Raw genomic sequence first — 26,286 nt, forward strand, 5'->3', positions numbered from 1 at the left:
CACTTTTTTTTTCTTATGGCAAAGTAATATTCCATTTCATTTATACTTGGCTTTTAATTTTTTTAAATGCTTAGCTATTCTATAAGAACCTTTAATAGGAGCTACCATGGACTCCCTTTCTTCCTTTTTCCTTTTGGCTCCCGAGTTCCTGAGAATGACTTTAGAGATCCCTGAATCTATGTGTGGTCTCAGCAGTGGCAAAGCAGCCTTTGATTTGGAATAGAGTACAAAGTCCTTTTGTTTATAATGATGTCTGAACTACTTCCAGTTAATTTGCAGATACTTTTGTTTCTTATGTGGAAGTCATTATGATCTATCCAAACTGAAGAAAAAAGTTCAAAGCATCTATAACTGCTTTTCTAATTTTGAATCAAGATACATGTAACAATTGACTGAAGAAGCTTTATTGAATAAATGAAAAGTGTTACTCATGTGTTGAACAAGTGAGGTAGGTGGCATAGTGGATAGAATGCCAGCCCTGGAGTCAGGAAGATTCCTCTTCCTGAATTCAAATCTAGCCTCAGATATTCCTTAGCTATGTGACTCTGGACAACTTGCTTGACCCTGCTTGCCTCAGTTTCCTCATCTGTAAAATGAGCTGGAGGAGAAAATAGCAAACCACTCCAATATCTCTACCAAGAAAACCCCAAATGGGTTCATGAAGAGTCAAACACTACTGAACAACAACATGTGCTGGACACTGGGTGAAGTGCTGGGGATACAAATGTAAAGACAATTCCTGCCCTCAAGGAGCTAATATTCTAATATGGAGACACAATGAAATGAAAAAGTCATAGATATAGTGGGGATTTTGATTTGGAAAGTTAGAGATGGTAATTGAAGCCATAGGAGTAGATTAACACACTTTCAAGGAAGAATGGCAATATTGGTTTGATTGATTGTGGTTCCTAATCTGGTAAATTGAAGAGCAGAGTGGATTGAAAAATACAAGATTCATCAAGAAAGTAGACAAAAGATGGCCAGGGAGTAAATCAAGTATAGCTGGAACCTGTTTAGATTTGGTAGACCTCATACCAATGTGAGGCATTTATCAATCTGGACTGTAGGCCTTCAGAGCATAAGTTACAGACAAAAAAGAGTCAAGTCCTCCAGGGAATGGTGACTGGGTACCATCAAGTGTTAGGAAGTTTCTCCTTGCAACAAAACTCCCTCTCTGCATTGGATTCCCAGTGCTCCTAGTTCTGCCCTCTGGATCAAGCAGAACAAATCCAATCTCCTTTCTACATCATAGTTTCTTATATACTTGAAGATAGATATCATGTCTCCCCTCTTCCACAAATACTTTTTTTAATTTAAAAATTTTATTTTATTTATTTTATTTTTAATTTATGGAATAAAACAAGGATTTCTCTAACATAGTATAATAAAAAGACGGTTGCACATGAAACTACAAATCTATTACGTGCAACTTGCTGTTCTTTTAAAATATACAATAAAGTTATCATATAAATTTCCTTTTTTTCCCCTCCCCTCCACTGCCCTAGAGATGGCTGCCATTAGACACAAACACACGCTTCTATTTATCAGTTCTTCCTCGGGATATAGATAGCAACTTCCTTTGTATGTCCTTTCTAGTTATTTTGGGTATCCATAATAGTCGAAATTTTATCCATGCTAAAAACAAAACAAAAAACTATTCCATCAATCAGTCCTCAAGGCCCTTTGCCATCTGGGTTTTCCTCACTTTAATCCTCTCCAGCTTATCAGTTCTACTACCTTGAACACTGGAAAGCAAGCACAAACCAAGAACAATGCCCATGTAGCCCTCTTCAAATAATGCTGGGTTGGTCATGAATCCTGATAACCATGAAGCGTGATTAAAGCTTGTACATGAACTCATTTTGACCCTGAGAAAGGTCAGCTGAAAGGTTGAGAAACAGATTGACAGTGGAATCTCTGATAACATTATCTTTGGGGGAAAGGCATAAATCCCCAATTGAAATTTATAGGAAAATGTGGGCCTTAAGTTATCAGCACCTCCTACAGGCACTAACTTTTCTTCATTCAGAGGAAAATGTGATTTTAAGTTTATGTTGTATAAAAATTTTTTAACTTCAACCAAAAATAGATATTTTGATAATGGGAATGGTTTTATTACATTTCCATTATCTCTGTTGCAGGTGTGTTGCATAACATGCCAAACTTCCTCATCACCCTCTGCATATAGGAAATACAAATGATCCTATCTGTGCCATTGGGAGCCAAAGTTCTTGCAACAGCCTTCAAAAGTGCCATAATGTTTAATGAGGTTATGCAGCCCCTTCTAAGGACATGGCTTTAATCTATGTCCTCTCTTTCTGTTATAACACTATCAAAGATGAAGGGAGTGAACTTTCATTGCTCCAGTAAAGGAATACTGTATATCACAGCCAATTTGAATACCCCAAAGAGTTAAATTATTAGGATCATAAAGCACCATAGAAAGGTAACATGAAGTAGCAGATAGCCAGTCTTGGAGTCAGGAAGACCATAGTTCAACTCCAGTCTTTAACAAAATACTAGCTAAGGAATTAAAAGTCTCAGGACTCTAGGCAATTTGTTAAGATTATAAGTTATTAGTGAGCAGCCAACCCAAACCAGTGGAGGGAATTTCATTACCAGGGAGCTCCCTAAACAGATAAAATTTAGATGTGAAAGAGAAGAAAGAAAAAGAAGATGAAGAAGAAGGAGGATAAGGACGGGAGGAGGAGGGGAGGAGGAGGAAGAAGAGAGGAAAACAAGGAAGAAAGGAGAAGAGGGAAAATGGAAGGGAGGAAAAGAGAGAGGAGAGAACAAGAGAGGGAGGAAAAGAAAACTGAAGAAACAGAAGAGAGAAAGATCATTTGTTTTTGCTCCCATGAAGGATAGTGAGTGCATGGAACAAGACCAGTAGTCTGATCATGAATAAATATTGTCAGGCATTAGAGAAGGTACAGGATGTGTCTAGGAAATACTTGGAAATTCCGGGTTGTTTTTCTTATTCTTTAACTTTTGGTAACCAACAATTTAATTAAATTTACATTTATCAAACTACTATTCACAAAGCATTGTACCAGGTGTTGGGTATGGAGAAGTAAGAGGCCACCTAAAGGGGCCTACATGCTCTTAGACTCACAGGGGTGGGGAACCTGTGGCCTTGAGACCACATGTAGCATCCTAAGTCCTTGGGTGCAACCTTTTGACAGAGTCCAAGTTTTACGGAATCAATCCTTTCACTAAGGGGATGCGTTCTGAGAAGTTTGGATTCAGTCAAAGGGTCACACTTGAGGACTTAGAGGGTCACATGTGGCCTCGAGTTTGCAGGTTTCTCACCCTTAGAGGATCCAGTAAAACATGGCTCTGGATAAGGAAATACTGTATGTATGAAGTAATATAAAATAATCTTAAAATGAATTCAGTGCTAACAAGTTAGAGAAACAAGAAAGTTCTCATGTAAGAATTGGTGCCTGGGCTGTGCTTTGAAGAAAGAATTAATAAAGGATTAGCCATTGCCTATTTTTTTTTCAGCCAGATTTATAAGCCTTCAGTATGCCTAGGCCTTGAGACAAATTCACTGAAAGCAGCTAAGTAATCTTCTCTTACCATCACCTCATGTATTTGCATCCAGTCTTTTGTTCCATGATTTCATTCTATCCTTCCAAATTTGAAGAGCATTCTTCTTGGGGGAAAACAAACTAAGAGTTGAGTAGTCCTATTTTCTGTATGCCATCTGTTATTATCCCATTCTCTCTTACCTTAATGTTAAGAAAATCCTTTAGCTGTCTGTAGTAGTCATAATTCTGAGCTTACGTGCTCTTGACACTGTTCTCCAAATCCGTGGATAGTTTTGTATAACGCCTCACATTCCTGTAGATCTACTTCAAATCTAAAATAAAACTCTAGCCATTCCATAGGTCTTTTTACTTTCATACTCTGTTTCATTCTCATCCAACCTCCTGATCATGATTATTATTCCTCTTTGCCTTGTTTTCTCTTTTGCTTTCTCCTTAAGAAGCACATTTTCCATTCTTTCTTTTCTTAAAACAATTTCTTAATTCACGAAACATTATCTTCTCTCCCTTCTACTTCCCACCCCTCATTAAAAAAAGAAAGAAAAACACAATCCTTGTAACAAATATTTATAATCAAGCAAAATAAGTTCCCATATTGGCCGTGTCCGAAAACTATGTGTCTCGTTCCTCACCCTAAGTCCATCATTTCTCTGTCAGGAGGTAAGTGCCATGTTTCATCATGAGTCCTCTTAAATCAACTCTTCTTCAGTTCAGACATATCTTCCAGGTTTCTCTGGAACTATTCCCTTCATCATTTCTTCAGCACATTGGCATTGGCATCACTAATATACCAAAATTCTTCAGCTATTTCCTGATTGATAGGCACCTTTTTATCTTCCAGTTCTAATCCAACACAAAAAGAACTGCTATAAATATTTTTTGTACATGAGTGTTTTTTATCTTTCTTTGATCTCTTTGGAGTATAGACCTAGAAGTGGTATCACTGTTTAGCAATGTGTTATGCACAGTTTAGTACCTTCTTCCATTCTTTCAAAGGAAATAATTCATTATTTCTAATAAAAATGGAAAATACAGCTTCATGGGGGTAATATGAAGAACACTGAGTGTGAAGTCAGAAGAGGCTTGAGTTTGAATTGTATCTCTGAGTCTTACTAGTTCTGTGACCATGGTTAAGTCAACTTCTTTGAGTCTTAGTTTTTTCTTCAGTAAAATGGAAGTAATGCACATATAGTACTTTTAGCTAAACTGGTTGTTATTAGTATCAATTAGTCTTAGTATAATGTACAGAAAGTACAAAGCGAGCCTTAAAGCATTTCATAAATGTCAGCTGTTATTTTTCTTCTCACCTGGTCTCCTCTTGTAGAAAAACCATATTGAATCTTGGATACACAAATAATAATAGTTGGAATTTGTGTAATTCTTTAAGGTTAAAAACACAATTTACCTACTTTAATTTAATCCTCAAAATAACCCTGTGAGACTGGTACATCAGATATTATTATCCCCATTTTATAGAAGAATAAACTGAGACTCAGAGAAATTGTGACCTGTCAATAGTCATACAATTAGTGACTATTTGATCCAAACCAAGGTCTTTCCTGACTCTAACTCAAACACTTTACTCACTACAATGTGCTGTATTTTTATCTGACTATTACTTAGCATTGGCAGAAACATAAATATAATAGACATTCAGTAGTGAGATGGCACAGTGGATAAAGTACCAACCCTGAAGTCAGGAAGACTCATCTTCCTGAGTTCAAATCTGGCCTCAGACACTTACTAGCTGTGTGACCCTGGGCAAATCACTGAACCCTGTATGCCTCAGTTTCCTCATATGTAAAATGAGCTGGAGAAAGATGACAAACCACTCCAGTATCTTTGCTAAGAAAACCCCAAATGGGGTCACAAAGAATTGGACACAACTGAAAAACAACTGAGCAACAACAAAAACTCACAGCAGATTTCCCTAACATTCTTCATACTGCAAGTTCTTTAGTCCTCAGTTATTCATATCAGTAGTTCTTATGGTTAATTGTCATGGCAGAAATGCTTAGTTGCTGGAACCTCCTGCATAGGGTTTTATTTATGGTGGGGCTTTCTCATGTTTTTCTCATGATCTACCACTAATTTGCTCTGCTACCTTTGATTCATATGCTAAAGCCCTTTTGCTAATGGAAGCTGTTCTAGGTGTTGTGAAGGCCTTAACCTAAATTCCATCTTCAAGTTCCTTCTCAAGTTCTATTCTTTTCTTCCTTCTCCCTGCTGATTAGACAGAAGATACAGATCCTTATCTTTCTGCCTCATTTTCCTTAATTTTTGCTGGCTACTGCAAACCACCTTATTAAGAACTTTCATGACTTTTTTTTTTCATGCCACATTTTTAGCTTTCCAGATTGTCTTTGATCCATAATTAGCAGATTCCTGCCAAAGCTCTAATGAAAAAAGAAGTTGTGCTTAGCTGTTGCCTGTGAGATCTTAAACTGAGATTCTACCTCCAAACACATCTTGTTCCTTTTCTTCTCTTATGTATCCTCCTCGCTGATATGATTCCAGACACCTACATCATTTTATTACTTTATTAACTTAGCATCCTCAATTCATAAGAATGACAATATGATAATAACTTAAGGAGAATAACAAAGTTGAAGAAAAGTTTTATTGCATGGATTTGTGTCTTATTATTAGCTAGACCTGACAGAGCATGTTTTTGGATAGAAGGGACCCAGCTGGTAGGGGAAAAAATGAAGATGGAAGAGTAGGGCTAATCAATGGGTTAGGTTTTAGAGGAGTTGGGATTCAAGGGTATGATGTTAATCCTAGGCAAGGAGAAGAGACTTACTTATCCTTTTAAAGAGCACATTATTTGAAGTTTACAATTCACCTGAAAGCTAAAGAACAGCCTAAATTTGGCCATACTACATAATGTACTAGCAAAATGGATATACTTAAATACTTAATGCTCACATTTTTTGAGAGGTGAGAAACTATGGATGTGAAACGCTGCATATGCTGTCAGACATTGTTGCTTTGTCCGTTGGTTTTGCTTAACTGTGTTTGGCACTAGAGAGGAGTCAAGGATTCAATGGGGAAGACATGTTAGGAAATGTTTGTAACATATATCATATGCCTACAGCTGGATTTTTTTAAAGAAATGAACATACTTATAGAACTGGATCAAATTTCAGAAGATTTCAGTAGACACTTGAACTTGATCTAAAATCAATTTATTGATCTGGGTAATATTTTGTTTCAGTTGTATATTATCTGTTCATCTTGAGGCTAGCCTCATTCTCATGGTCTCTCATGGACAACTTGAACATTTCTCTAATATTCATAAAATAGTAAAAGAATAAGAGGAGGATCTTCAATGTATAGTATACATCCTTTATGGAGAGTCTATAGAAATACATGAACAAAAACAAACTAGGAAAACAGGGCATAAATGGATTGTAATCTTCACTTGGAAAGGGAGTTCTCATACCTTTAAGACTACGATCCATTGAAATGTGAATGAACTATACAAGAAGACCCAAAAGCAAAGTATTTTTATTCCTGTCATAGGAAACTATTCATATGACAACATATTATAATGGCTGAAAGGGATCTTACTGTCACCGTGAAGGTAGTGGTGGTATATGTTATTTTCAAATCCAACCATACCTAAACAGGAAATCTTTTTATAATACTTACAAATGGTCCATCAGTCTGCTTGAGCATCTTCAGTAGCTGCATATTCCTCACTTACTGAGGAAGCCCATTCCTTTTATACAACTCTAATTTTTTTTATAACAACTCTAATTGTTAGGGAGTTTTTCTTTATATTAAGTCAATATCTGCCTGTTTAATAACTGTTATGTGATAGCCCCCCTAAGAATTCTCTTCTTCAGGCTAATTATCTTAGTTTTTTTCAGTTATTTCCATATGGCATGGTCTCTAGACTTTTCCACACCCTGGTCACTGTGTTCTTGACATGCTCAAACTTACTATAAAATGTATTGCCCAGCACTTCACATAATTTTCTAGACACAATTTGATCTCACCTTTCTCTATCACCTCTGTCATTCTGGAAATCATGGGTCTTTTTTCAGTGTATTATAAAATTACATTAGCTTTTCTAGTTGTCATGTCATGTTGCTGCTTCATGTTAAACTTGAAGTCTACTGAGTCTTCTAGATATTTTTATATGAATTGCTATCCGGCCATGTCTATCTTGTTCTGTATTTGTGAAGTCTATTGTCCAAATCCATGGTGGACATTAAATTTGTATCTTTATAGATTTTCATTTATCATATGCAACCCCTTGTTGTAGACTGTGAAAACATTTTATCTCAGATTTGTCATTCAATATGTAACTTATAACTTCCAGCTTTGTTCCATTCATACTTTTGACAAGCATGCCATCTATGCTGTCCTCCAGGCTATTGATAGATATATTGAATAGGAAATCAATAACTGATTCCTTAAAAAACTGCTCTAGAGAGTTCTTTCTAAATTGTTATTAACCCATGGATGACTACCAAACCCATCTAACTAAACTATGATCCAATTCATATCTTTCCATTATATTTACAAGGTAACTATAAAATGCTTTGGTGAAATCCAAATATACTACGTCTCTTGTATTCCCTTAATCTATAAGCCTAGTCTGCTGACTTGTTTTTCATTTTTCAAATGAACAAGTGAATAAAAATATGAATTATGCTCCTGGAAAAGCAAAAATTAGCTGAAATTAAAGATGATAATTTAGTTTGGAACACAGTATCTCTAGCACTTAGCACAGTACCTGACACATAGTAGGTTCTTGATAAATGTTTATTTACTTGACTTTCAACCTAGTATCATGTTGGAATTACCCATAAAGGATTCTGTATTTAAAAATTAACAGTCACCAACAATTATGGAAAAAAGACCAGTATTAATAATACGTGTTCTTTGACTTAGTAAAACCCAGATGTATTTCTACATCATAATCAAATTGGTGTTAGGTTGTTTGTTTGTTTGTTTGTTTTAATTCTATGATCCTAGTAGATTGTAATATAACCTGATGTCTTCTGGGTGAGTTTCAAATGATTGTGATAGAAAATTATTTTCCCCTTAAGATATTCCAATTTAAGGATTTTCCCTCTTATCTGAGGATTTAGGGAAAATAAAAAAGACTGAATAAGACTCATTTTAAGCATAATTTAAATATAATTTTAAACATAAAAATATAGAACTATAAAATGAAAAGGTTTTGGTTCACACTTGACTGAATGAGCAGAGGCCCAAAAATGGAAATTGAGAATTTAAATCTTAAGAGTTTTCTTCATTTATTTTATTCCATTCACTTTCCCATTAATATAATGGAATACAAGGTAGTGGGGCCAGGATTGGATTTGGGGGAGCTGATGAAGGTTGATATAGCATTAATAAGTAGGATGTCTTCCCTTATTGAGCTAAACTAGTTGGTCCCTTAACCCAAAAATCTAATTTATACAATAATGTAGTTTGCAAGGACTGTGAGGGGGAAAAAAAGATTAGTGTGTTCTTTTATTGAACACACTGGGTCAAACTCAACATTTTTCCTCACAAAAATGATTTTGTGAGCCTTTCAAAAAAGCTCAGATATGCTGTGGTCATAGAGTTGGTCAAAATAAGAACTCTCTGTGTTAGTTACCCTCTCCAGTCTCTTTATCTTCACCTTTGTCTGCTTGCATTGAAGTAAGAAATGCCAGGAATTTATTGGCTTGCATTTAAAGTCTAACTTGACTAAGGTTAATAAGATAACACCTTCATCTGTACACACACACTCACATGCCCTGGCATCCAGAAGTGCAGGAACAGCTCAGGTTGAAAGGTCCAGAAATAGGGAAATATGTTTCCAGCAGATTTATCACCCATTAGACCAAAATATGCAAACAAAATCCCCAAGTTTGGTTTCATATATTGAAAGAATTCTCAAGAAAGACTATTTGCTAGTTGTGCTACACAAAATATGAACAAAACAAATTAGCTTTCTTCTCTTCAGAGTTATTTATTTGGTCTAAATAAATAAAATAAGTGAAGAAATGAAACTGTCTATGAAGCAGTGCATAGAAAGGAGTGTGTGTGTGTGTGTGTGTGTGTGTGTGTGTGTGTGTGTCTTTCTCCTCATGAACTATTGGTGTTACGGAATGAGCTTAAATTAAAATCATATCCTCTGAAGCATGAAAATCAGGCTCACAATGGCTTTATGTTTTAAGGAGCAAAGGCTCAAGCTCCATGCCTCTTTTGGCCTGGGGCCACTCTGGCTTTAGTGTAAATCACAATTGATAAAGAGCAGCAGAGTACAACAAGTCACTCAAATTTTCAATTCACACCATATGAGTAGTCAACCCCTTAGTCAGCTGGCTAGAAGGTGAGCCTGAAGCAGCAAGAATATCATATTACATCTCCCCAAATCATCTTTTCACTATAAATCATGTAGTGAAATGACTTTTCATGGATGCCAACTTATGCCTCCAGTTATGTGTGCCATAAATGTGTGTGATTAGTCACAAAGTTGAGAAAAAAAGAGGCATAGCTAGGTCAGTACAAATCTATCACCACTACTGGGAAAAATAGATATGAATTCTGTTCTCCCCAATTCTGAGCGGCCCTAAGGAGCTCCAGTGAGACAGTCATTCCTATCTGTGATCCCAGATTTCATACAGAGGAAACAAAGCACCCCACAGCCCCAGATAGATTCTTGAACCAGATTCCTAGACATAATGACCCATCTGACTATATGTTAATCTTGCAACTGATTCATTCTTAGGATCAGGGTTAATAGAAAATCCTCAGGATCAAGAATTATACAGAGTCAGGTTTCAGGACAATATGATTAAACTTAGGTAAGTCATGAGTTAAAGAACTGGGTCTGCCATCCAAAATGAAGTCCTATCACAGAGGAAATAAACTGGTCAAACACAGATATTCAGCATCATGTAACAATATCATTTTGGGTATAACTCTGACAAAAACTATCATCTGTAGGTAAATCAATGAAATTATCTTTTAACTTTGGGGTTTGGGGAAAATAATAATGCCCATACTTTAGGCTACCTATCTTTTATGAGGTTTTTAGAAATTGTTACCATTTGGGAAATATGAAAGACAACTAACAGTTCATACAAATCTATGTGGTAAATCCTCTTCCAATGGGATTCTACTCTAGTAAAAGGGGAAGAAAAATGTGATCTAAGGCTGATTAATGCTGGATGTACCTGGGGATCATAATTCAAGTTAATTTTCACTATCTCTATAAAGCTGAGGATTTGAAGAGAAAATAAAAATAATATGATTGGATTTCATTTCTTTCTCATCAGAGCCAACTTTCTACTTTGGTGCTGTTGAGTACTCTGTTGATGAGAGTGCTGGATTTGTTGAAGTACGCATCTGGAGAACTGGTACTGATCTCTCAAGGGTTTCTAGTGTCATGGTGAGATCTCGGAAAAGTGAGCCTCCATCTGCTGATGGTGAGATACCTGTTATATCAGTACTCATTTATTTCTTAAGGATTTTGATAAATCTGGGGCTTTCAATATGGTATTATTACATTTAATTTAAAAACTAATCCTAACTTTGCCAGTTACTATTTGTGTGACTTTGATCAAGTCATAATCTGTCTAGACTTCAGTTTCCTCATCTATAAAATGAAGGCATGGATGGACTAAATGAACTCTGAGGTCATCTAGTTCTAAATTAGTGATTCCATGATCCACACAAATGAATTCAATTCAACAAATAAATTCCCTTTTGCTCTTTATTAAATATATTTTCTAGATATTGTGAAGATGAGTATTATCTGTATCACTGAGTAGCAGTGTGAAGAAAGAGACTTGTAGAACTTTAAGTGCTCTATACATTTGAATAATTAAGGTAACAAAATATTACAGCTGATTTGCTTAAAAACACATTTTGTCACTTTTAAGTAAACATGAGACCTTTTGGAATTATAAGGAGTCATAATACATTACATGAGCCTTAGGCTAGGTTACAAGCTAGTAACTCAAAAATCTTTTTCATCCAAGAGTCAGATATGTACAAAACAACTTAATTAAGCTGTGTATGTGTTACTTGATTCTTTTTTTTAAATAGAAAAACAAAAAAATCTGTTTATTCTGTTTTTAACCTTTTGTATCACATTCCATATAATGAGTGTACCTAAATTTCTTTATTGTTTCAATTACATATTATGACTAATTAAGGAAGCCAGATTTTTGCAAGTTCAGTGAATAGATAAGCATAATCACAGGGCTTAAGTCTGTGAAAGATCAAGAGGGGCTCTCCAAAATGGAATCCTGGCAAAGCTATCATGAATGATCCTGAGAGCAGGGTATTGAAATGACTCAATGTGGCTCTGCAGAAAGCTCCCTGATGAGTTCACATTCAAAAAGAACATTTACAAAAGATGGAAGTGATGGATATAAAAAGAGTGGCACAGTCCTATGAGAAAATTTTCAGAAAGGCTAAAGTCTAGAGTGAGCTAAAGGTTGGAAAAACTGCAAAGGACAACAAAAAGCCCCTTTCAAGCTGTTTGTCAAGAAGAATAAGGAAGGGTGTATTCTTGGCTTGGGGAAGAGGATGTGATGTGACTTTTTTGTTGTTCGTTGATGCTTTATTAGAAATGTAATATTAAACATTCATGAAACCAATTACTTTGTAGCTATTTAAAATTGATTAAATTAGTTTCAACATATAAAATGTCCATGATAATGTGTTATTCACTCTTCAGTCCCCCTCAGCCTTCTTTGTTCTCCATTAACTCCAGTTATCTTTTCTTTTCATAAGAATAGTGTTCTGGTCTGGCTTTTGTGTGGGGGCAGGAAGTAAGGCTTTAATTCAACCTAATTCCATTCACTTCAATAGAAACCTATTATGTTCTTACTTTGTACCACTCTTATTATAAGGGCTATGTAACCCTGGGTGAGGCACTTCAACCTCATAATGCTCTAGGAAACCCTCTAAGACAAAAAGTTGAAGATAAGGTGCTATTTTGCTTTGGTTGAGAAAGTTTCCTTCCCTAAAATTTCCTTATACCAATGAATTCATGGGATCAGTCCCTATCTCTACCCCAACTTTGTGTCAGGCACTGTGGTACATGCAAACAACACAAAATCAGAAACCAAATAGTTCTTGTCCAAAGACCTTGGATTATTTCATAAAGGTCTCTCAAGATTTCTTTATGTTCTAGATGTTTATCCATCTTAATTGTATTGGACTTTTCAATGAGCCACTGTAGCTTCTTAAGCAGCGATGTAATATGGTCAAATCTCTACTTTAGGAATATCAATTGACAAGTTTTGTAGAAGAGGAAATGCAATGGGAAAAGACTGAATTCTGGAAGAGCCATTAGAAGGTTATTTCAATACATTAGTACCTGACTGTAGACCAAGTGAGAGGTGATGAGAGCCTGACCTAGGGTATTAATTGGGGAAATGGGGAAAAAGAAATGGATGGGGAAAAAAGAGATAGATACAAGAAATATGGGGGCTGGGAGAGGGTGGAATTGACAAGATTTAGCAACCAATTGGATGTGAAAGGTGAGGGAGAAAAAGAGTTAAGAAGACTCCAAAGCTGTAAACCTGGGTGACTGGAAGGATGGTAGTTTCTTTTGTCACTCTTTAATCAGTTAATCCTTTATTTCTGCTTTAGCTGGAACTGACTATGTGGGCATCAGTCGTAATTTAGATTTCCCACCTGGAGTTAACATGCAAACTCTCCGGGTCATTATTCTGGATGATCGAGGACAACCAATATTAGAGGGAGTTGAGAAATTTGAATTAGTATTACGTATGCCCATGAATGCTGCCCTTGGAGAACCCAACAAAGCCACAATTTTTATTAATGATTCAGCCTCTGATTGTAAGTAGCTATTATGTTCATGTTATTCATGTTTTCATCAATTTTTAAAAGTACCATAAGGTACCTGACTGTTTCTAAATTAACATTTGAATAGAGTTCATCTTTTCCATAGATAAATCTCATAGAATTTTGCAATCTCTAAAGATATTTTCAATCTTTGTCTCAAATGAGTAATTATAATGGGATTGGATACTAGTTGTTATGATCTCTATTATTCTGGCAATTTAAAAAAAATTAAGTTCAACATTTATCATGCTACAAGACTTTATGTGAAAGATATTATGCTTTTATTACCTTGAATTCTCATGGTACTTTTTTTTCTTCCTTTCAGTTGAAACAATCCAAGTGCCATGTGAAATAATACACAATTTTTATCAGTTTTGCTTAATGTGATCACTCTCCAGGAGTGTGCAGTGGCCACTCATGGGTGAATTGTTAAATTTTCTGTGTAAGCACTTAAACCTCAGGAATCAGTAAATACTACAAATCAGGGCTTGATTTATTCATTTGTTGCTTGTCTAGACTTTTAAAAATTATTGGAAAATGTTAATAATGAGATTACATTTTAAAACATACTGAGCATTATTTTTTTAATCTAGATAGCCAGATGTTAAACATTTACCAGCATGTCTTTGACCATAACCTACCTCAAACCTGTTGTGACCAGAATTCTTTGGAAAGAATTAATTATCTCTTTTGATACCATTAACTTTTTAAAAGTTTACTTTATTCACCTTTTACATGTCTCCAAGTAAAAAGGATGATGAAATAGGTTAAAATTAAATGTATTTTGAGTAATTTCATCCAAAACTTACTTTTCAAAACATTCTGATTTTTGTTTTTCTCCTAGTACCTAAGATGCAATTTAAAGAACGTGTATACAGTGGTAATGAAAATGATGGCCAGATTGTTGCCATGATTTATAGGAATGGAGATATCCAGCACAGGTCTTCAGTGAGATGCTACACTCGGCAAGGATCTGCACAAGTAATGATGGACTTTGAAGAACGCCCAAACACAGACAGTTCCATTATCACATTCCTTCCTGGTAAATTAGGACTCAGATTTTGGGTTGTAGAACATATAATGTCAGGTTTTTTTTTAATGGATATATTGAATGATTTTACTGATTTTTCCCTCTAATTCCACTTTCTCTTTTAACATATGGGAGAGCTTTCTAGGAGAAAAGGAGGGACACAGGGGGATATCTAGATTATGTAAAAACAAAAGGTAACAATGAAAATCTATTTTTAAAAATATATTAAAGTGACGAGGAGTAATCACTAATTGTATACTCTTACTTAGCAGGTTTTCATTTTCATGAAATTTTTTTTCTATGTTCATGATCTAAGTACTATTGATTGTGCTTAAAGTTGATTAATAAAAATTATTATTTCTAAAAAGGAAACACATTTTAAAAATTTTTTAATTAAAATTTTTTTCTCAGTCCCTTATCTATGGCAATAGATATGAAATGACCTTCAATTCCTTCGATTTGTTTTTTTTTTCCTTTCTTTGGTTAATGTACTATTGGATATCTTATTCCTAAATAATAGTTTACATGTTTATGAGGACGTGAATTTAAAAGACTAAAGATAAGTATTAAATGAATGGTCCCTCAGTTCTCTTCAAGGATAAGGAGGAGATTACGTTTGCACTGCCTTGTTAGAGAGAAGAAAAACCTCCCTCAGCTTTTGTCTGCATTGGAAAATGATAGCAGTTACAGTAAACCAGTTTTGCAGTGAATAATATGAAGCTCTTTCCTCCAGGATGCCAAGAGGATGGTGTTACAGCCAGCAGAATAGTTGTAGACAAGCTCACCCTTCCTCTCCGTTGCCATTGCCACTTCCCCTTCTTTCAATTGCCATTACCTTAATCCTAGTTCAGGCCTGCATCATCTCTGGTCTGGACAATTAATGCAATAGCTGCTTAATTGGCCTGACTCCCATTTCTCTCTTTTTTCCAATTGACCTTACATATCAGTGTTAAAATAATCTTCCGGAGTCCGATGTTTGACAATCACTTTTTGGAGCACCTAAACTATTGCTTATAAAATGCACACTTTAGTCTAACATTTAAAGTTTTCTTTTTGAAAATATATTTTATTTATTTAATTAAATAACTCCCAATCATATTTTCAATTCCTTCAAATTTGTAATTAGCATCTACTATAGTTTACAATTGAGCATTTTGGCAAACCTCTAAAAATCAGTAAGGTCTTGAGTGACTTCAAAATTCTGCAAGTTGAAGGGCATAACTGCACTTTAAAGTTCTGCTTTCAAAAAGCAAAAATTTGGGCCATAAATAAAAAAATTAAAATAAGAAATCAATCCTGACTAACCGTTATATGTCAGTGTAGAACATTGCCTATTGGATTAAAGATACTTGAACATAAATGGAAAATTCCTATGAAATATGGAAAATGTATACAGTTTTTTAAATATATGCCATACAACTATGTCTATGGATATTTTTCATGGTCTTATAAGAAATTGCACCCACTTCCACTGTGCATTTTTTCACTATGTAAATGTACTTCATGATTAGATTGTATGTAATGATATTAGCTTCTTGCATTCTCATCTCAGGTGAGACTGAGAAGCCCTGCATCCTTGTACTGATGGATGATGTAATCTATGAAGAAGAAGAGGAACTCCGTCTAGTTCTTGGTACTCCACAAAGTGAATCCCCTTTCGGAGCTTCAGTTGGGGAACAATATGAAACTTTGATAAAGATTCGAGATGATGCTGACCGTAAGAAGATATTTTTCTCCATTCCAACATGAACTAAGCATGGAGATTATGACCAATATAATCACTTTGACTTTATTTTTCAAAATTTCAGGGACAATTATTAAGCTCGGAGAAACCAAATTTAGTGTCCGTGAACCAAAAGGACCAAGTCAGTCAGTCATCGTGAAAATCCCTGTGCTTCGTCAAGGAGACACTTCAAAGGTTTCCATTGTGAGAGTGCACACAAAGGATGGCTCTGCCGTCTCAGGAGAAGACTATCACCCTGTGTCAGAAGGTAAGAAGAAGCCATACTTTAAGTTGATGTAGTGGTTTATTGATTACTGTGCTGGTCAATGCATTTGGAAAAGAAAAAAGAAAAAAGAAAAGAGCTATTCACATAGATATGTAGATATTTACATTGTTGCAGTGGATGCACGTCAATTGGGGACTGACTCAACAAATTGTTGTATGTTAATATAATTGAATATTAGTATGCTGGATGAAACAATGAATGTGATAAATAGAGAGAAACATGGAAAGACTTAAATGAAGTGCTCCAATATGAAGTAAGAAAACCATGAAAACAACATATACAAAGACTGCAACCATGTAAATCGGACAAACATCAAATCAACCACAACGACAACAGAACAATCAAAACTGAATTTTGGGAAGTTATGATGAGGTTTGATCCCAAAGAAAAGGTTGAAAAGCCCCCTCAGTTTGCTTTTTCACAGAGATGGGGGACCATAGGTATGGAACATTGCATATAATGACAGACTTTTTCACTGTGTTGGTTAATTTTGCTGAATGATTTTTTGTCCTCTTTCTTATTCTTTGTTATAAGGGATAGTTCTCTGGGAGAGGGAGAGGAGAAAGGGTGAGGTATGTAAGAACAAAAGATTAAATTATTTCAAAAATGTAAAAGAATATGAGAAATACATGTAATGATAGATTTGCAAACAAAATAAAGGGGGGGAACCCTTAAACTTAACATTGTTGTATCCAGAAAGAACATAATATTAAGATGCATTGACTAAATATTTAATGAAAAAGTTTCCATTTCATAAGTCAGTAGAAAAAAACATAATTTGGACAATTATTTGTACACTCAAAAGCACCATTTTTCAATAGCAAAAAAAAAAATTGGTTTGACAGAAAAATATATGTATTAAATCATCTACCTAAAGTGATTACTCATTTTATCCTGATAATTGGCCTACTTTTTTAAAAGGCAAATAAATACTAAATGAAGTCATCTATTTTTAATCAGTACTCTATTTTTATCAACATGTCATGCCATGACGACCAGGATATGTCCAGTAATAAGTCTGAGCAAAAATTCAACTACATTCCTATCTCTAGAAGAAAAACAAAAGCAATAAGGAAAAATATTTTAAGTACAATCAGGATCATAGGCTGTAGAGCTAAAAGGTACCATATAAACCATCAATCCAATACCCTGATTTCACAGATGAGGCAACTAAACCCAAGGTCATGCAACTAGTAAGCAGCAAAATGAGGCTCTAAACCAAGGTCTTTTGATTCCAAATCCTGTCTTCTTTCCAACATGACCTGCTATGTCTAACCACTAGATTTTTTCCAAGAGACAAAATGCAATCAAACTAATGTATGAGTTGAATTTGTAAACAAAAACGAAAAATCCATTTAAAGAATTTTTTTTTGTTCCCCAGAGGAGAAACACCCTCTGAACTAGTGACAAAAATAAGTTCAATTGATTCAATCAATTTAAGCTATACCTAGTCGTTAACTTGTACTTAGTATTCTAGAGTAGAACAAAAGCTTGATTTAGAATCTGAGGTTTTTGGTTCAAATTCTAGCTATGACACAGTATCTGTGTGATTTTGGAGAGTTTACTTCACCATGCTTGGCTTCCTATACAAAGTGAAGAGTCTGGACTAGAAAGCCTCAAAGGTCCCTTCCAGCTCTAAATCTAGATAATGATTTATCATCCTATGCTCCTAGGTTATGATATTGACTAGTGGCAGCCATATAGGAAATGAGCAATGAGAATAGAAAATCCAGTTTACAAACCACAAAAATGATTAATGATATATTATTATAGACTCTATAAGACTATAAGACCCCATAGACTCCAGATTTAAATCTCTCTTTTTTGCATTTGTAGAAATTGAATTTAAGGAGGGTGAAACCCAGCACATTGTTGAGATTGAAGTGCTCTTTGATGGAGTCAGAGAGATGAGGGAGGCCTTCACTGTTCACCTGAAGCCCGATGAAAACATGGTAGCAGAGACCCAGGTGAGTAATATTATTGTGCAAGTGAGTGCATGTACTTCAATGATCACCGTGTAACATAGGCTTATTCCTCAATCTGCTACAAAACTCCTATATAACTGGTAGATGTTTGCGTTAGGATTTGAGCCCCATTCTTCCTGACCCCAAAGCCGGTGCCCTATCCACCATGCTATGTTACCTCTTATTTGGAGCCTGTGCCTTCAGAGTACAGGCTCTGTTACCTCCTCTCAAACCAGAAAGGTTTCAAATATGGACCTGGAAACAGATTGCATCTGTCCTTGCAGAATATACTGGCTAACTTCAGAAAATCATCTTACAAGAAATATGGCCACCAGGAGATAAATGCTGTTAGCCACACAATGCATCAGAGTATCTACTAAGATATGGAGAGACTGCATTCTGCATTAGTTCAAGGGATATATCTACATAGACAAAATCACAGCTCTCATAAAATACTGAAGTTTCCTTCCTGAACATATATGATGATTTTGAATCAATAAGACATATTCTTTACTCACATATCTCTCAGTCTAAATTTCTTCATCTTTAAAATGGGGATAACAATAGCACCTACCTCCCAGGGTCCTTATTACAATTAAATGAGATAATATTTCTAAGATGCTTATTATAGTGCCTTGTATTTAGTAGAAGCTTAATATCTATTAAGCTTGTTTCTTTCCTTCATTTCTTTGTAAGGCTAGAGATCTGTGTCTTCCCTGATATAGGGAAATCCCAGATGAGGAAATTCTCTTTAACTAATGTAAGTTGGCATCTTCTCTGCCACTAGTTACTGTGTGACCTTGGGCAAGTCATTTAACCTCTATCTGCCTCAGGAATTAATAATAGCACTAATTCACAGGATTGGCATGAGGATAAAATGAGATAATATTTACATGAAATTGTTTGCAAACCTTAAAGCTCTATATAAATGCTAGCTATTCTTATTGTTAACTTAGAACCTTGAAGAGTTACCTAGAACACTGAGAAATTAAGTGATTTGTCCAAGGCCACACAGCCTGCATGTCTGAGAGTTGGACCTTGAATGTAGATCTTCTTGTCTTGAAGGCTAGATCTCTACCCACTATACTGTGGCTGGCCTTTATACTTTTATTAGTGTAGCCTGAGACTGCATTAGCTTCCTATCCTATCTTTAAAATTATCATGAGACCTTTATCAAATACCATAATGAAATCCAGATACACTGTCTATGACATTTCTCTGATCCACTAATCTAGTAACTAAAGGGCAGATAATTTGGTAAAAATCACTATTCTCACTCTTAGGCTATATATCTATTGTGAATGTGAATTCAAAACAGAAAGGTAGTTTTTTTCCCACTAAATTTTGTAGTGAGTCTCTTCCATTTTGTAATGTTTCTCTTAAAAAAAACAAACTTATGTTTTTTACTTTACGTTAGTTTTTAAATTCAAGAAGTAGAGACAGATAATCACTTTCATCTATGATTTGAGAAAGAAATCCTAATTACATCAAAAGTCTTTGATTAGTGTGTTTAGGGTAAAAATGTTATTCAATGAGATTTCTTTTTTTTTCTAGGTGACCAAAGCCATTGTGTACATAGAAGAAATGAACAGCATGGCCGATGTCACTTTCCCTTCTGTACCTCAAGTTGTATCCCTGTTGATATATGATGACATTTTCAGAATTAAAGACAGCCCTGGCCCAGTGCCTGGCTACCCTGTGGCTTGTATTACTGTGAGTAGAAAACTGTGGAATACAATTTGAAAATAAATGATTTTAAGAAGTCATAACAACACAATGTTAAACTAAGATTGAAGTATAATATGCTACAGTGAAGAAAGGAAAGTGAGAAAGTAGAATAAATTTATGTTTATCTGGGTATGATTCTCTTGAAATTCCCAAAGGAAAATTTTAATGATATGTAACAAATGACTTATTTTTATTCACTCATTTATTCATCCATTCCTTCATTCATTTGTTGAATGCTGACTATGAATACATATTTCTTAAGTGCTTTGGGAATAGGAATATGAATTAAGATAAGATCATTATCTTCAAGAACATTGCCAACTCCTAAGAAATTTTTTTAAATTTTTTTAAATATGTAGATAAGTACAATTATCTACCTATGTAATAAGGACAATATAAGAGATTAAAAACAATAGGCATTGGTGGACCACACTGTAAAACATTTTTCATATCTTTCCAATGATTAATAAATTATTCTACACATAGTAGCCATTTAACAAATGATGGTTACTTTGGATTGAATTGGATTGAATTCACGGGAAACATATGTACCATTTAATATATCTTTAGAATGTTTCACAGAAGAGATAGGTTTTGAATATGGTCTTGAAGAATTGTCAGGATTAGTGGGTGGGGAAGGATGGGATGGGGAATGGAGTAATTCTAAGCCAAGGTAACCAGTCAAAAATATAGATGTATCAAAGAACAAATCATGTATAGAAAATGGCAAAAAATATTAAATGGAAGAACTAGTGCATTTGTATTGTGTCTGTAATGTGTAAGGCCCTATGTTTATTTCATGTTTCAAATATGGACACTCTGCAATTTTTGTCTTTCCTAAATCATTGTGCCCAGAACTGAATATAATACTCCAGATGAGGTCTGACAAGGTCAGGGTACAATGGGATTATCACTTCCCTATTCCTGGAAGTTATGCCCCTCCTAACATAACTCACAATTGCATTAGCTTTTTTGACTGCCATATTATACTGCTGACTCATATTGAGCTTACAGGATAGTATAACCATAGGTCCTTTTTTTCAGAATAACTTCTATCTCTCCCTGCTTCCCCATATTACACAAGTGAAATTGTTTTTTTGTGCCCAAATATAAGACTTTACATATATCTCTACCAAATCTCATCTTATTAGATTCATCCCAGTGTTCTATCCTATCAAGATCCTTTTGGATCCTGACTCTGCATCCACTGTGATAAAGAACTCAGTTAAGGGATTGATACAAGCTAATTCCTTCAAATTCTCACATATTCATGGATAGAATCTTTCTCCAGCACCAGAAATAAGGTCTAAAAAACTGAGTTCATGGTATTTATTGAATGAATTTATAAATCTGCAAAAGTAACTTGGGGCTGCATTATGGAGGACTTTAGATTTGAATTTGGTTTACAGTGAGTGGTTTTTTTTTTAAGTTTTGTTTTTTAGCAGAAAAGAGTAAACTCAAAATAATGCTGTGGAAATACTATTCTGGCAATAGTGTACAGTATAGAATGAAAAGAGGACACAACCCAGCAATATCAATTAGGTGCCCATTACATTATCCTGGGTATGAACTATGTGTCTCCACTAAAGTAATAGCAATGGAAAGATGTATCAAAAAAGAAGAATTGACCCCTGATCAGGGAAAATTAAGTAAGCTAAAGGAAGAATCAAGGGTAACTCCAAAACTTGAAGACTGGGTGAGTAGGAAATATGTGTACCATCAAGAAAAAAATAGGAAAGTGAAGAAGAAAAATTGGTATGTGGAGGAAGATGATGAGTTTGATACATTGAACTGCCAGATGATAGTGTAGCATTCCCACTCAAGATGCTCATTAAAAGTCTGGCAATGTAGGACTAGGGCTAAGGATAAAAGACAGTGCTAGAGTCCTTTGTACAAAAATCATCAAGGAAACTGTGGGAGTAGAGAAGATCACTGGGCAAGTGCATAGAAAAAGAACTTGAGAAGAACAATTTCCGTGTAATCATATATGATCGTCACAATAATGTTATGTCTGTTTTCCACAGGCTTGCAACCCCAAATATTCTGACTATGAGAAGACAGGCTCTATATGCGCAAGTGAGAGTATCAACGATACGTTGACTAGATACCGATGGCTTGTCAGTGCACCCACAGGCCCTGATGGTGTGACCAGCTCCATGAAAGAAGTAGATTTTGATACTTTTTTTACCTCCTCTAAGATGATCACTTTGGACTCCATTTACTTTCAAGCTGGTTCTAGGGTACAGTGTGCAGCTCGAGCTGTGAACACCGATGGAAATGAAGGGCTGGAGCTGATGAGCCCAATTGTCACAGTGAACAGAGAGGAAGGTAATTTCTGCCCTTATTCATTGAAAGTTGTAGTCAAATGTACACAGCATACTCAGAAGAGTACTGGAATGTTCTCATTTCTAGAGATCATTTCTAGAGACCATTGCTCTCAAGAAACAGTCATCATCACCCTAAGAGCACACCTTGCATTTTGTAACAAGGAAAAACTTTTGCTATCCTGAAGGTCATGATCCCCAAGTACATTTAATTATGGTTTAATTTACACAAATTCAATTCGTGTTGTTGTTGTTGTATTTGTCCTTTATTCTCAAAGAGGACCATGACATAAAGGAGATGATGACATGACATGTAATTGCCTTTGATTTGAGTGAGGGAGGGCTGTGCAAGGTCACCAGCCTCACTTTCTCCTCCAGAGTCATCTGGGTCCAGTGGCCAGATATTCATCAGGACAACTGGAGATGGCCCAGCCCATTCATGTGCACACTTTCAGGAACACATGTACTACATAAAGTGAAGTGTATTGCATTCATATGTTCAGTATCTGTTACTTAGCGATAATGTTTTTTTAGGCCAAATATGCCTCTTTCCTTAAAAGAGACAACATGGTGTAGTTTGCTTTGGAGTCAGGAAGACCTAGTTTCAAATCCCACCTCTGACAATTACTAGCTTGGAAAAACCACTTAACCCCTCAACATTATAGAGGATACTAAGAATATAAGTTATGGAGAACATGCTGACTCTTATCAGTGGAGGGAGCCCTCTACCTACTAATTCCCCAGCTTCTGTTGCCATTAAGAAGGTTTCATGACCTCAGTCATAGTAATAAATTAACTCAAATGTCCAAAAGTAATAGCACTCCCCTGCCCCCCCAAAAAAACACCCTGTGGTGCCTTTAGTAGAGCACATAAGGTAGGTAGGATTGCCCCAAAACCATTTATTGGATTCTCTCTTTCATTTCCTAATGATGTGCCCTGTAATGATGTCACCTGTCATTCCATGTTTTTGCTTAAACTGGTATTAAGAGAAACTATCATTTAAAAAACATTAAGCTGCATAGTAAGTTATTCTTCCTCTCAACTGCACACACAAAAACATTATTTGTACTTTTCACAAAGGTCTTTGTCAGCCCCGGATGCCAGGTGTGGTCGGCGCAGAACCTTTCTCAGCCAAATTGCGTTATACGGGCTCTGAAGACTCAGACTACACAAATCTTATCAAACTCACTGTCACAATGCCACACATTGATGGTAGGTAAACTAATCTAGTCAAATAAAGAAAATGTTTTGGTAATTAGCATTTTTTTGTTTAATATCCTAAATAACCTAATACATAATTTACAAACTCAGGCCTTTGAAGGCCATTAACTAGCATACCCCAAGACTGTTGTTCTGCCTCGCTGTTGTTTTTTTTTTCTACAACAGCATTTTCTTCTCTCTATCTTTGAAATTCAGCAAACTGTTCAATGAAACCACAGACAAATACTTGAATTCCTATCTTTGTGAAATGGGGACACATATGGTTGCTTCTGCAGTACTCAGTAACCTTGCCAAAGATTCAGCCAACATGTCCATGCTTTTAAGCATTCAGAAAGCACTTTAATATTTGATATAGCTATCTGAGCATTCCCTTTAAACATGTCATGGGGCTCTGTGTGTGTCTCTAAACATTTATAATAATTAAGATGCTTTCTTAATTATAAGCCTGAATGAAAGATGGAAATAGCAGTCTAAAATTATTTCATTAATTCTGCTAATTATCTTTTATTATTCTCTTATGTTTATGGATTAGAAATGAACCTGTGACTGAGGCTTGTTAGGAAATTTGAATACATTATGCTAAGTACAGAAGGTCCTCCCAAATCTTGAGTCTAATCAATTGATTTATCTATTGTTATAAATATTCATGCTTTAATTTTAAAAAAATTGTTTCATTTCATGATACAGTGCATTGTCTCTAAGTTATGTGTGTGTGTGTGTGTAAGTGTGTAATGTGTTTGTGTGTTTACATGGAGAGAGAGAGAGAGAGAGAGAGATGATGTAACCGAGAGGGTCAGGAATAATGAGGGTAAAGAGGATAAAATCTGCCTGCCTCTCTTAGGGTGAATACTGGTTGCCTCCTACCATAAGATTACTTAAAACTCTCTGAGGAAGGGCTGGGCACAGCCGAGGCAGGGGGGGGAGGGGGGGAGGAGAGGAAGAAAAGATAAAAGTAAAAAGATTCCTTGTTGCCTCTATTTGCCCAATAGCAGAATGATTCCTTGCTTTCGCTCTCAATCTACAAATCTGTGGACCTATTAGGAAGTATAAACTGGACACAAAAAGGGCACAGGGATGAACCTCAGAAAGCAATTTGACATAGAGAAAACCCCAGACTTGGAATCCAGAGACCCAGGAGTCATAGTTCTGACACTAAGTAGCTATAGGACCTTGAACAAGTTCCTTTGTCCCTCCTAGCCTTAGTTTCATCTGCAAAATATGGATAAAAATAAGACTCCCTCATGGAGCATTTAATAAATATTAAGACAGTTTGGTGAAGTGGGTAGTATTAAATTTGGAATCAAGGGACCTGGGTTCTAATTCTGGATCCACTACTTCCTGCCTGTATGGCTTTAGCCAAGTCACTTTACTTCCTTCAGTTTCAGTTTATTCATCTATAGAATGAGAGACCATATGGCATAGTAGATTGGCATGGATTAGGAGTCAGGAAACCTGGGCTCAAAACCTACTTCAGTTATTTCCTACCTCCTCATCTATTGAATGAGAGGGCTAGAATCGATGGGCTCTAAGGTTACTTCTAGTTCTCAATCTTTGATCCTATGACTAGATAATCTCAAACGGTCCTTCCATCTCGAAATCTATGATGCTAGACTCCTTAAAGTTCTATATAAATATAAATTATTATTATATAGGCTATACAACCCATTTTGTAAGATCTGTCCCCTAGACAATTTTAGAAGTGACCACTAGACATGACCAATAACAGTGATAATAATAACTTGTAGGCATGCTCCCCGTGATCTCCACTAGAGAGCTGTCCAACTTCGAGCTGACCCTCAGCCCTGATGGCACAAGAGTTGGGAACCACAAATGCTCCAACCTCCTGGATTACACTGAAGTAAAGACTCATCATGGTTTCTTGACTGATGCTACCAGAAACTCAGAAGTGATTGGAGAGACATATCCTTACCAATACAGTGCAGCCATCAGGGGTTCTGGTACCTTGCGATTCTACCGCAACCTGAATCTAGAAGCCTGTTTATGGGAATTTGTCAGCTACTATGATATGTCTGAGCTCCTTACGGACTGTGGAGGCACTATTGGGACTGATGGGCAGGTAAGAGCATGTAACATATGTCTTTTGTCCCTAATAACCAAGGCCATGGTTTTTTATATCTCTGTGTAGAGGAGTTTTGCCTTCTGTCCTGGAAACAGAATAAATCTCTTACCCAAACTGCCCATCTTAGTATAGCTATAGATTATAGACATAGGCATATAAAAACATATATGTGTACACATACATATATCTATGCATATATAGGTGTGTGTATATTTGTGTGTGTGCCATTAGCCACAAGAGAAATAGATTATTGTCAATGACTCAGTGGAAATCTATTACTAATACTTGGAAAAAAAGATAAAATACATTTCATATTGACAGTGAATTGATGACATTAGCTTTGTATATGAAAGATAACACGTCATTGTTATTAGACACTTAGCCTTTCCTAACATGCTTTGTTCTCTTTATAAAAGTCCTTAGAAATTTCAGCCCTGATTTCTGTCACATGTATTTTTTATTTACATATATGTGCCCAGATATCTGAGATGACACATCATAATAAAACAAAAATGAGATGAAATACATAAACACTAATGACTGAT

The 26,286-nt window shown here is 35.6% G+C and overlaps 1 protein-coding gene across 1 annotated transcript in view; it reads left to right on the forward strand.

Moving 5' to 3' along the window:
- FREM2 (FRAS1 related extracellular matrix protein 2) overlaps positions 1–26,286 on the forward strand; it is a 201,395-nt gene that overhangs the window by 144,383 nt on the left and 30,726 nt on the right. Inside the window, exons 7-16 of the mRNA XM_027856928.1 lie at positions 10,841–10,990; positions 13,170–13,379; positions 14,230–14,427; positions 15,968–16,132; positions 16,224–16,406; positions 18,261–18,391; positions 19,943–20,101; positions 22,141–22,444; positions 23,521–23,652; positions 25,407–25,738. Coding sequence (XP_027712729.1) covers positions 10,841–10,990; positions 13,170–13,379; positions 14,230–14,427; positions 15,968–16,132; positions 16,224–16,406; positions 18,261–18,391; positions 19,943–20,101; positions 22,141–22,444; positions 23,521–23,652; positions 25,407–25,738 — 1,964 coding nt within the window. The remainder of the gene's footprint in view (positions 1–10,840; positions 10,991–13,169; positions 13,380–14,229; positions 14,428–15,967; positions 16,133–16,223; positions 16,407–18,260; positions 18,392–19,942; positions 20,102–22,140; positions 22,445–23,520; positions 23,653–25,406; positions 25,739–26,286) is intronic.

This window comes from Vombatus ursinus, unplaced genomic scaffold (assembly GCF_900497805.2).
Source record: "Vombatus ursinus unplaced genomic scaffold, bare-nosed wombat genome assembly UNPS02011700.1, whole genome shotgun sequence".
NCBI classification, from domain to species: Eukaryota; Metazoa; Chordata; class Mammalia; order Diprotodontia; family Vombatidae; genus Vombatus; species Vombatus ursinus.